General features: G+C 50.8%; 4 protein-coding genes across 4 annotated transcripts; 1 reads left to right on the top strand and 3 right to left on the bottom strand.

Moving 5' to 3' along the window:
• Window positions 1-2: 2 nt before the first annotated feature.
• Window positions 3-1,075, bottom strand: LOC6615757 (39S ribosomal protein L43, mitochondrial). The gene is made up of 3 exons (XM_002040092.2): window positions 847-1,075; window positions 677-783; window positions 3-605 (listed from the first exon to the last, which is right to left on the bottom strand). The coding sequence occupies exons 1-3, from the start codon at window positions 981-983 to the stop codon at window positions 271-273; spliced, it is 579 nt and encodes a 192-aa protein (XP_002040128.1). The 5' UTR covers window positions 984-1,075; the 3' UTR covers window positions 3-270.
• A 73-nt stretch (window positions 1,076-1,148) lies between these two features.
• Window positions 1,149-8,908, top strand: LOC6615756. Its single transcript, XM_002040091.2, has 8 exons — window positions 1,149-1,521; window positions 1,580-1,993; window positions 2,050-2,749; window positions 2,926-3,908; window positions 5,439-6,314; window positions 6,373-6,561; window positions 6,740-7,603; window positions 7,657-8,908. Exons 1-8 carry the CDS (start codon window positions 1,513-1,515, stop codon window positions 8,281-8,283), a joined length of 4,662 nt encoding a protein of 1,553 aa, XP_002040127.2. The 5' UTR covers window positions 1,149-1,512; the 3' UTR covers window positions 8,284-8,908.
• LOC116800508 (protein angel) lies at window positions 3,937-5,185 on the bottom strand. Its single transcript, XM_032715903.1, has one exon. The coding sequence runs from the start codon at window positions 5,064-5,066 to the stop codon at window positions 4,002-4,004; it is 1,065 nt and encodes a 354-aa protein (XP_032571794.1). The 5' UTR covers window positions 5,067-5,185; the 3' UTR covers window positions 3,937-4,001.
• LOC6615755 (peptidyl-alpha-hydroxyglycine alpha-amidating lyase 2) lies at window positions 8,539-10,996 on the bottom strand. The gene is made up of 6 exons (XM_002040090.2): window positions 10,431-10,996; window positions 10,009-10,207; window positions 9,831-9,944; window positions 9,681-9,768; window positions 9,507-9,606; window positions 8,539-9,450 (listed from the first exon to the last, which is right to left on the bottom strand). Exons 1-6 carry the CDS (start codon window positions 10,844-10,846, stop codon window positions 9,147-9,149), a joined length of 1,221 nt encoding a protein of 406 aa, XP_002040126.1. The 5' UTR covers window positions 10,847-10,996; the 3' UTR covers window positions 8,539-9,146.
• Between the last annotated feature and the right edge of the window lie 119 nt (window positions 10,997-11,115).

The raw sequence follows: 11,115 nt of genomic DNA, 5'->3' as shown, positions 1-11,115 counted from the left end.
TTCCAAGCCTCCAAGGGGTCGGTAACCTTAAGCATTATTTATGATACTCCCACAATGATATTCCATTCGAAACATATCGAAACTATCTGAAAGGCAACATAGCTAAGGGGACAATAAGTTGTTTGCATTTTTCTATGACTTTTGGTTCGATATTCCAGCGATGGAGGCACAAGTTTAGTGGTTTAGATTTTAAATATTTATTTGTTTACCAACAAAACTATGTTGACTATAAAAATAAAAGCAACAATTACCAAAAAGTCCTAATCCCTATCACTCGGCCCGCTTTTTGTTAAGCACGTCGTGTGCTTCCTCGCTAGCTTCCAGTTGCTGCTGCCGGAACAACTCGATGAGCTTCTCGGTGGCGGTTTGCGGCGTCTCTAGCGGCTTGGACGCCTCGACACTGGGGTAGGCCTGGCCTTGGGCATCCGGCGAACGCAGCAGGAATGGCGTCCATGGGCCTTGGATGGAGGGCACTTCCGTGTGCCACATTTTCCGGAGTCGCAGGGAGCTAGAGCTGCCGTTTTGGGTCTTAAGCAGGTCAATCCACTTGGAGATCTCCTCTTGGGTGCTGTTCCTGCAGCTCATCCACTCGCGCTCGCCGTTCACTGGAACAGCATAACATATTTTAAGTATTCTCCGCTTCTAGGGACCATCCTTATACATCATGTATACGTACAATACTCTCCCACCAAAACTGGCGTGCGATGGCGCCTGGGCTTCACATAGACCACAATCCCGGGATTCTCTTTGGCGAAGTCCAGCAAGTGGTTCTCAATGAAGTCGCTATTGAACGTTGCATATGATTAGTTATATTTTATAATTAAACATTTAATGGGTTTTGCTTACCGCATGCCTCTGCTGGATCCATTATTCTTGCAGAACTTCAGGGTGATTCGCTGGAGCTGGCAAACATAGCGTCCCAGACCATTTTGCAGGGGCGCACGGGGGAAGCCGGACTTCAAGAACAAGTGGCTGTTCGACATTCTGTATTTGTTTTTAATTCAAAACAATTTTTAACTATTTTTTACAGTTCGTAATCAAAGGCGACGTAACAGCATGCCGCAAACAGCTGACTCTCTCTGACCAGAGATGACGAGTTAGTTAGAAACGTTAAGTTTTATAGCTATAAGCCCAATCTATGCTTACGTTGGAACATAAATAATCTATGGCACATCCGCTTTAAAATATGTAGCTGTTCCGCACTCAATAAAATAATGTAAGGTAACGTCCATTTGAGCTAATCACAATATGAAGAATAAGAAAATAGTGCTGCCCGAGCTATACAAGCCAATTGCCCATCTCTGACACAAGACAGGGCTGTTATGCACTCTCTCCTCTCTTTCGTTGATAAAGAAGAAGCGGCACAAAACGGAAAACAAAAATGCAGGCGAGGCGTCGCTTTTCATTTGATTGGAAAAACACGAAGTAGAAGCGGAGTAGAAAGCGTGCAACGTGTAAAAGTGGAGCACATGCAGCTGGTCTAATCAGCTCCACAAATACATAGACTGCAAAATGGCCACCGTAAGCATTAAATCGCTATTTAATCTCGAATGCAAATTAACAACATATTGGCCTCCAGACTTTTGTGGGCTCAAAGTTCTCCAAACATGTTCTAGTTGACGAAGAAGAGGGGGAGGAGGAGGAGGAGGATTCCGCCGAGTCTGGTTCCACATCGTCGTTCAGTTTGCAGGAGTGCATCGACGAGTTCAGGGCACGTCGCATTCGCCGTGTGTCCACTCAAAGTCGCGACTGCGAGACCAACAATAACCACGTCAACATGTCCCGACCCCTTCCCCGACTCCGCAGAACCACGGATGCGGACCTAATCAACCAGAATCGCTGCAACAAGGAGCAGGAGCGCAAGGGGAAGCCTTGCCAGAACGGCTTCTGCTACTGCTTCACCAGCGACAGCGGAGACTGCGGCTCCACGGCGCCGTCACGTGACCAGCACGTGCGACTACCAAGGCGCAGCAGGCGATCTGAGAGCGCCAAGGTAAGCCACTACTGACCAGCCCGCTACAGTTCCCTCATTAAACTCACACTTTACAGCCCGCCAAGCAGAACAATCTCGGCAGCCAGCGGCAGCAGGCGGAGAAACTTCGTCGAAGCGAGCCGAGCAGCATAAATTCTGGCTTCAAAACTCCCTTAACTGCTGTCAGTCGCTTGAGAGCCGTGGCCGGCGAGGATGAACCGCTTATACACATCATCCAGGAACTGCACGACAACTGTGTGGTGTCCGAAGTGCGCGTGAACCGCCACAAGCTGTCAGATTCTGGCTCCAGTTGCCGGCACAGGAGCACAAAGACAGAGCCTACTAAAATGCTGTCCTACGAGCCCATAGCCTATAAGCCCTCAGCTCCTGTTTTGTCTAACATCAGCGAACAGGAATCCGCTGTGGAGGAGGTGCAGGAGAAAGAAGAGCTGGCCACCGAGCCCCCAAGTCGTAGGAGTTCCCGCTCTCGACGCAGTTCCGGAGCAGGTGGACGCCTGCTGCAGAAACGCCTCTCGCAGGGTCAAGTCAGCTTCAAGGCACGCGACTCGCAGCTGCCGCCTCCGAAGCCGCCGCGTCGCAGTTCCCAAAGTCTGGATGGGAAACTATCGCAATCCTCGCTCACCTCCACGAATCCTTCGGTGCGGGAGGCCGAGCGAGTGCTGGACGAGTTTCTCCGCAAGCGTGGCGTTCAGGTGCCTACGAGCAACTTGGAGCCTTCGCGCAAAAAGGACAGCAAGCGCAGATCGTTTCCCATGGGTAAGTTATACCCATAAGCCCTAGAAAATGAAACCGTAACCAAATAGAATCTATTTTACCAAAAATCAAATGTATTTACCAAATAAAGACTTTTGTATCCAACCATTTGGCTTACGGTTTCATTTATTGGTTCCTTGGTTATTCGATGTTTTTACGAGTTTTGCGTCTTTCTTTAGCTGAGGTAGAGAAGCCCAGGCATCCCAGGAGCCAAAAGCAACTGCCCACTTGCCCCTCACTCAGTGACATTGAGCGCGTGGTGGAGTCCAAGCGTGGTTCAAATTACGCCCGCAATATTCGGCAGGAGAGCAGTCGCAAAGGGCCGCACACCAAGGAGGTTATTATTGGCTGGACAGAGCCCAAGATCACCGATATGCTCAACTACGAGGGCAAGACAGCCAGCGACTTTAGGACGCCGGCGGAACCCCAAGTGGCCATTGGATGGCAACTGCCTAAAGCGCAGCCGCAGCCCGTAGTGCCAAAGGTTTCCTTGGACACTGTTGACGGAAGTGTTTTCGAGAACCTGGCATCCAATATGGTGCACAAGGAGACGCCCATCAAGTATTCCAGTAGAGTTAGCACGGCAGGAGGTCAGGCCAGCCAGAAGTTCATCTGGGGCGAGCAGTGGCGGAATCTATCTCCTTGGAAGGGTAACAAACCGAAGAACCTTGGAAAGAAGTCCAAGAACTTCCTGAACAACTCCAAAAAAAAGATCCTGCGCTTCGTCTCGCCGAAGAAGTCCAATCAGGAGGATCACACGCAATTGGATCAGCAGAGATTCACTCCCCAACAGTGCACTATTGGCGTACAGACCTCTACCTCGCAACTGGACCTGCAGTCACAGTCTCCGCCGGGAAGCTACCACTCCCCCATGCAGACCACGCCCTCGGCTACTACCACATCCACCCGCCAACAGCTGGACACGGAGCAGCCGTACTTCGATTTCGAACGCAAGGTGAAGGCGCCGACTCCTCCGAAGAAGCTGCCCCGTGCCAACAGAGCCCGCAAGCTTGATTTTCAAGCAGCAGCAGCACCCACCACCTATCGCTCGTATCACAAGGATCTCGACCAGGACGTCACCATCACCAAAATGGGCTATCTGCTCAGCAGCATCAGGGCCAAGCTGGAGGCCAGCGATGAGCAGGCAGTGAGAACCTTTCAGGTGAGTCCCTTAACCTTTTGCTTTATAATTTGCGGGGCGTGTTCATTTCGTACCTTTATTGATGAGTCCAAGAAAGCATGAAGAGATTAAATACTAGACAACGGTAAATACTGCACCCAAGGCGTAGTGATCCGACCCGAGACAGTAATTGGGGATCTGTCCCGTCCCGATGCACCGGTTGATTGTGGGCAGTAAGTAGACGCTGAGGGGCAAGAGCTTGTGTCTGCTCCGCGATCCTAGCGAGCGCAGGATGTAGTCCACGATGACCCATTCGTTTTGGTATGTTGAGGCAGTTCCTTTGCCCGAATCGATGATCTCGAAATGCGGGGGTTTTGGGCAATCTGTGGAATCCACATCCCCATTCTTGCCAACGAGGAATTCAATAGGGGAGGAGTCGGGCAGACTGTTGAAGTCACCAGTCAAGACGATGGGCGTGTCGGTGGAGAACGAGTGCAGCTGCTCCAGAATCCTTTTCACCTGGGCGCAACGGACATCGCTCCGTTTCGGGTTGAAGAGCAAGTGCGTGGTGGCGACCACGAACTTCTTCTGCTGCTCCTGCTGCTTTCTGAATCGGAACTTGGCAAACAAGGCCACATTGTCGCGATTGAGCAGGGCCACCGCCTGGTCGCGCAGCTCCACGGCTTGGTGGTCTAGCAACTTGAACTTTGAAGAGTCGTAGACAATGGCGCATCCGTCCGTTCGACAGCCGGTCTTCTTTTTGTACACATAAGCCAACTTCTTGCCATTGCCTATACGCAGTCTTTGGACGAGCACTGGGAGGTGGTCGAATTGCATCTCCTGCAGGCATAGTATGTCCGGATCCAGTTTGAGCAGTTCCCTGAGAAGGTTCTGCTGGCGGCGTTGCCAGCTGAGGAACTCATGCGGGATTCCCACGTACAGGAAAAGGTGCTCCAGTAGCAGATCCTGGGCCAAGATATTATACGAGACAACCTTGAAGGAGGAGCCCTTGTGCGGATCTCCACCCTCAGTCTGATCCCCCAATGGCGTCCAGCGCCTATTCCGATCGTGGCTCGACTCCATTTCCTTTGCTTTTTGTTTGTGCTTTCCGCTGGTTCCTTTTGCCTGGCTGCTAACGCTGCGGCTGATGATCCTTGATGTCGCCTTGAGTGTAACGTTATGCAGCAGGGACTTGTACATCTCACCAGGTGCGCCTCCCCATATGCCCGAACTCCTGGTCCCCTTAAAAGCCTCTTGCTTCTTTAGTGTTTTTGGGTGGCGTCTGAGTTTTCGAGTGGAGGAAAGAAGTCTGCTGTTGTCAGCTGTTTTCACTTCTTGTTTTGCGCTCTCCTTCGCTGGGCTGCATTGCAGCAGATATCGATAACGCCGCGGTACTCGGTCTATCGAAATTAAAAAAAGGTTTATTTGGAAGTAGTATTACAAATTTTAAGGTAAAATCGATTTGGCTAATCCTTGGTTTATTTACTCAAGTAATAAGCCTCTTCTTTTATAAATATATCGTAAATATGGTTCGTAATAAGATAATTAAAGCATAATTTCAATCGATTGCAGAACTGCTCCCGCCGCTTTGACCGCCATGAGCCTCAGATCAGTCATCTTCAAACCGAGAGCTACGACTGCACAGACGGACCCAGCAGTGGGGCAACCACATCGTTGGCCACCACACGGCAACAGCGCGATCTCGACAGCGAGCCCATTTACTCGGAGATTGAGGAAGACTGCCTGCTAATTAGAGGGAGTCCGCACCACGAGGTTAGGACCGCTGCACAGATCATAGACCACACGCGGACTCCTACGGAAAGCTCCACCGCGTATGTGAGTGAGTCTGTGCCTGCTCCGTCGCCCTCGCGCGATGACATCAGTGCAATGTACGCCAGGGTGCAAAAGACGCCGAAGAACTCACCGCAAATGAAGCCACTGGTTAAGCCTCAGATCAGTTTCCAAGCCATTCAGCCACAGAAGAGTACTCATTCCGCTTCGCCGCCTATAACAACACCTATTGCTCTTGATCAGGAGGTACAACCTAAAAGCTGCACCCAGTCGAATCCACCGCAGCTAAGCACCCAGATGGTTTCACCACAAGCAACTGCTCCTCAGCAGCCTGTAGCTTTGGGTCACTTCCTCCACGAATCTCTGAAGAACGGCAACTTCTTTCAGTTCATGCCTCTGCCCGAGGAGCCGAGTGGAACGGAATCCTCCTGCTCAGCCAGTCAGACCACTGAATCCTCTGTGGTTCGCCAGCCGAAGTTAAAGTTGCCTCCGCCACATACCCACCAATCCTTAAACAATATCAGTGAGCAACACTCGCCGCCCAAGCAGAACCGGAATCTTTCTCGTTCAGAACTCTCTCTGCAGCGCAGCGAGATCTTCTTGGACAATCTGTGCCGCAGTGAACTGGTGTTGGATCGCCTGGAAAAGGTGCCCAATGTAAGTGCCATTGTAGTTTTTCCAATTTGTCGCATTTCTAAACCAAAGCCCATTACAGAACACTTCCAATGTGGATTCCGTTTCGTATGACATGCCCGAGCAGCTCTACGCAGATTATAGTTTGGTTGGAGCGGGCAGCGCCGGCAGCTCCTTCGTGACCAACGATTACGGCTCCGGGCAAATCGAACCTGAACCGGCCAACCAGAGTACGCCGAAAAAGAAGCAGAGCCAGCGCTTTACAACCAAGGTAGAGATTTTTGTTGACTCCCACTAAAGCTTAAGGCTTCCGCTTGCATCTGATTTCTGACATCTGACACTGTAAATCCTGTAAATAGACACTACCACGCTGTACTCATCTAAAGCTTTCTGAAACACACTTCAAATATAAGATTGTTGTTGAAACTGAGTAATGATTGATCTTTCAGCCCGCTTCCAATTTGACCATAGAAATTCATGATGGCCAAGCCACGTCGCTGCGCCATTTGGGTAACAATCTGAGCATCAGTTGCCCCACAACTCCCCAGCAGGCGGAGGCCTCTCAGGCAGTGGATCCCTCTGTCCTGCACAACAGCAGCAGTTTGGGTGAGCTGATGCAGACGGTGCCCAATCCCAGTGACAGCCAGCTGATGTCAGTCAGCGCCCTCGCTCGCTACCGCCTGCTGAAGAATGCCCTTCGTCGTTCGTACCGCAAGGGAAAGGACTTCTTCCTGGCGGAGAAGCAGCGCCTGGCTCAGAGCCTCAATCTCTCGAGGGATCAATCGAATCAGACGGATGGGGAGCTGGATAGCAGCACTTACTACGCCAGCTTCAACGTGGATTCCTTGCTAAACGATTCCCTGAACCCAAACGAGCAGCTGGCCCAAGCTGTGAGCATATGTCGGCAGATGCCGGAATTGGAGATCTCTGCGGAGATGGTGGAGGCGGAGCGACTGTTGCTCTTCTCTACCTTGCGAAAATCGACTCCACTAGGTGGCCAATTGAATGAAGAAGCATTGGCCGCACGTAGAAAATCCCAGTGCCTGCTGATCGACACCATGGAACTGCCGGTGAGGGCGGACGTCAGCCGGGATATGTTCTTCAACTACCACTACATCTGCACCTTTGAGTGCGGAGGACGCATACGATCCACTCAGTCGGTAGAGTGCCAAAATGGCTCCGCCTTCTTTCGAGACTGTGGCTTGGAGTTCTACAGTGGAGAAAATGCGGACTCCTTGGAGCTGCGTTGTCAGATCTTCATGCTCCGCCTGCGCAAAGTTTCCACTCTGGCCTTGGAGCCTGCCAAGTCTCTGGTAAGTAGCTTCAGTTGTCCTCAGAGGCAGTTCGCTAATAAGTTACCTTACAGCGCCGCGGCAGCGGAAACTTAGGCTCCGCCAACTCGAGCGGTTCTGCGGGTTCTGGTGGTGAGCAAATCATGTCGCGCTTTCGCTTACATGCCTCTTTCCATCTACGAGCTGTGGATCTGTCACCATTTCAACTGGTGACCAATGAGTCGAGATCAAGCGACAAAATCTGCCTGCGCAGTTCACGCTCCTGGCAAGTTCCCCTGAGCACGCACACGAAATCCACGAATCTGGGACCTGCCATATCTATTACTGGCAGAGTGGACTTACGGCTGCACAAGACCCGCTTCTCTGGCTACCTAAATGTTCAGGATCCGAAGAGCCAGCACAACTGGAACCGCAGATGGTGCAGTCTGGATGGCGTGCGGTTATCCGTTTGGCAACACGAGGATAATCTGGAAAGTGATACCCCGATATTTTCGCTGGAGTTGCCTGGACTCGGACAATCCCAGATAGCTGCAGCCCCCCGCGAGCTGTGTGCTCGGGCGAGAAGTTTTCTGCTGCAAGGAAGGGAATCAGATTACGAATCGGGAGTCTTCTTTGCTGCCGATACGCAAGCGGAGCTCTCGGAATGGCTCACCCATCTAAATGAGGCTATAGCTTTCGCCAGGCACTGGCTGTGCTCCTGACAGCAGCTGCATTGCCCAACAATTTTTATTTTTATATGTGTTAAAGTTTTCTATTTATATTTGGTTATATTTAAATTGTGCTTAGATCTTTCCACAAATTGTATATTGTTTGCCATGCAAACGTGTCGCTCCTTTCAATGCAATTCTAGCCCTTACGTCATACGTATGTGAATCAACATTCCTTTCCCTGAGCGGGATATAGTCATTTGATCTGAACCATCTGAATCCCAGTGTCCTGCTGGCCTGGCGTTCACGTCACAACAACAACAGTTTATTACGTACATAATTTACATGGGCTACGATAAGTTGATAAGATACAGATACGATTATATATTTGATATAGGTTACAATATGATACACAAGTATGTTATATGCGCTGGTTGCCCCCGGTTATCTGCAAAATCGGTTATCCATGCTCACGTCCCCACATCCTCACATTCGTGCCTAGTTAGTGCCTACTCGTAACTATTACATTTAAGTATATGTACTATTTAAGCTGCTTTGTAATTTCGTTTTCATTTCGTTTTCGTTTGCTCATTACAGTGCAAAACATAAGAGTCTGAGGTTATGTTTGTTGTGGTATTGTTTCCAAGCAATTTACATACTTAACTTGTACATTACTTAAGCACTGACTATTCTCTATTGATCTGACAACTGGTCACGTTAAACTGTACTTGGTGTGGGCTCTGCTTAGGCTTAGGATCGCTATAATCTTTATCTGATTCCGGCTCTGATTGTGGTTCTTTTTCTGTTTCTGTTTCTGCTGATAACTAGTTGGGATGAGACTATGGGTCTAAGGATATGCAGGAGCGCAGTGCAAGTCGGGTCCTTCTGAGGGATTCGGGATTGGCTTAGGCTTAGGCTCAGGCCAGCACATACTTCCACACTCGATTCGTCTGGTGATTGGTTCCGATCTCGGTCACATACAGCGCCGATCCGTTGACACTGACCGCCATGGAGTGCGGGTTCTTGAACTCGCCCCAGTGCCCGATGATCGTCTCCGAGCGCGGATCGATGGTGAATCCCCGCACCGGCAGCATGGAGGTGGGTCCATTTACGGCGAACACTATGTCCCCGAAGCTGGCCACTCCGAAGACGCGACCCAAGTCCGGTTCCTGGATGGTGGCCGCCGGTTCACCCTCGCCGTGGGAGGATATCAAGCCAGCTCTGTGAAAGATTACCCATTGATATTCCGTACTTATGGCTAGCTGAGTGTAGCTTACTTGGGACAGACCACCCTCATGTTCTCCCTGTCGGCGATGCACAGCAGATCCAGGTGTTCCAGCAAGGTGATGGCGTGTGGCACCTGCAAAGAGAGGAATTCTGCAAAAGATTTCGTTAGGAAACACATCGACACATCTGGATGTTGGATCAGAGTAAATATTAAGTATACGCACCGGGTGGCTGGGGAATCGTGCGGAGAAGCTTGCCAGCGGCATTGAACTTGAGTATGCGACTGTTGCAGTAGCCATCGGCGATGAAGAACTGTGGTGCGGGATTATAGTAAGTTCGAAAGTCAAAGAGATCAACAGGTATGCATGTCTTACCTCTCCGGTGGTCGCCACTGCAATGGATGTGGGCTTGCACAGGTGCTTGACGGATGATCCTGGCCTGAAGCGCTTGCCAATGGTCAGCAGAGGCTTGTTGCTAAAGGGTTTGAACTAAGGGGTAAGGGGTAAGGGATTACGTTAAAGGGTAACTTATTGACATAAACAGAACACCTGCCTTGAAAGCCTGGTGCATGGCCACATCCGTGATCCAGTAATTCCCGTGCAAGTCGATGGTCAGGCCATGCGGCATGTAGAACATGTTCGATCCCCAACCCGACTTGATGGCACCTGTCTTCGCGTCCAGCACATAGATGGTGTTCTCCTTGATGGGCCCGTACTCAATAAGGTAGTATATATTGCTCTCGTTGAATGTGCTGCAAATAGTAAATAGTATTGGCAATAGTAACTAGCTTATATATATGTACTATATATAAATGCTATTCCACTGTACACATTGCACTAAAAACCTAATCCTTACTATAAATTATTAGTTATTCAGCTTGCAATAAAAACAAAGGATCAAAGTGATTGGTTTCTGTTGCCTGTGTACATATGGGATAGACACTTGTTACCAGGCAGCGCCAGCTGTTGACCTACTTTACATCCCAGTAGCGCTCGGCGCGGTGGAAAACCACCGGACTGCCCTGCGGATCCACGGCCACGGCGGTGACCTGGCCAAAGCTGTGCTGCTCGGTGGGCCAGTTCTCCACGAGCACGGGAGTCGGCACGCTGGCCGCCGGAAGGGGCACGTTGTCGTAGCTGCGTTGGTTCTGCAGGGCCACTGCATCATCGTCGGCCAGTGGCATTGCCAGCTCTGGCTGCTCCGGCTTCGCGAGCCCCGTCTCCTGAAGCCTCCGCTTGATGAGCGCCCGCACCTGGTCGAAGAAGCGCTCGTTGAGGTTGACACCTGGTCCCAGGTCCACGGCCAAGCCCGCTGGCAGGTGGTTGCTGCTGCTGGGCGCCACACATCCCAAGCTTATGGCCAGCAGCGCCACGAACAGGAGACGCGACATTTTCTGGAAGTCCTGTGATTTTCTTCACCCAAAACAACGGCGACTCGGTTCTGGCTTCGCTCACTCGATTTTCCTCACTGCCAACATCTGTTGGCGGTGTCTATATGTCGAGTTGGCAATAGATTAACTGACTCTGCTCCGGACACACACACACTCGCACACGCACTCCCACGCTGTTCGATTTTCGCTTTCACTGCGACGCCTGCGCCTTGGTCCTGCACAGTGGGGCCAATCATCGAATTCAAGTTTTATCACAATGGAAAATTCAT

Source organism: Drosophila sechellia, chromosome 2R (genome assembly GCF_004382195.2).
Source record: "Drosophila sechellia strain sech25 chromosome 2R, ASM438219v1, whole genome shotgun sequence".
Taxonomy (NCBI): Eukaryota; Metazoa; Arthropoda; class Insecta; order Diptera; family Drosophilidae; genus Drosophila; species Drosophila sechellia.
This window is presented reverse-complemented; position numbering and strand designations above follow the sequence as displayed.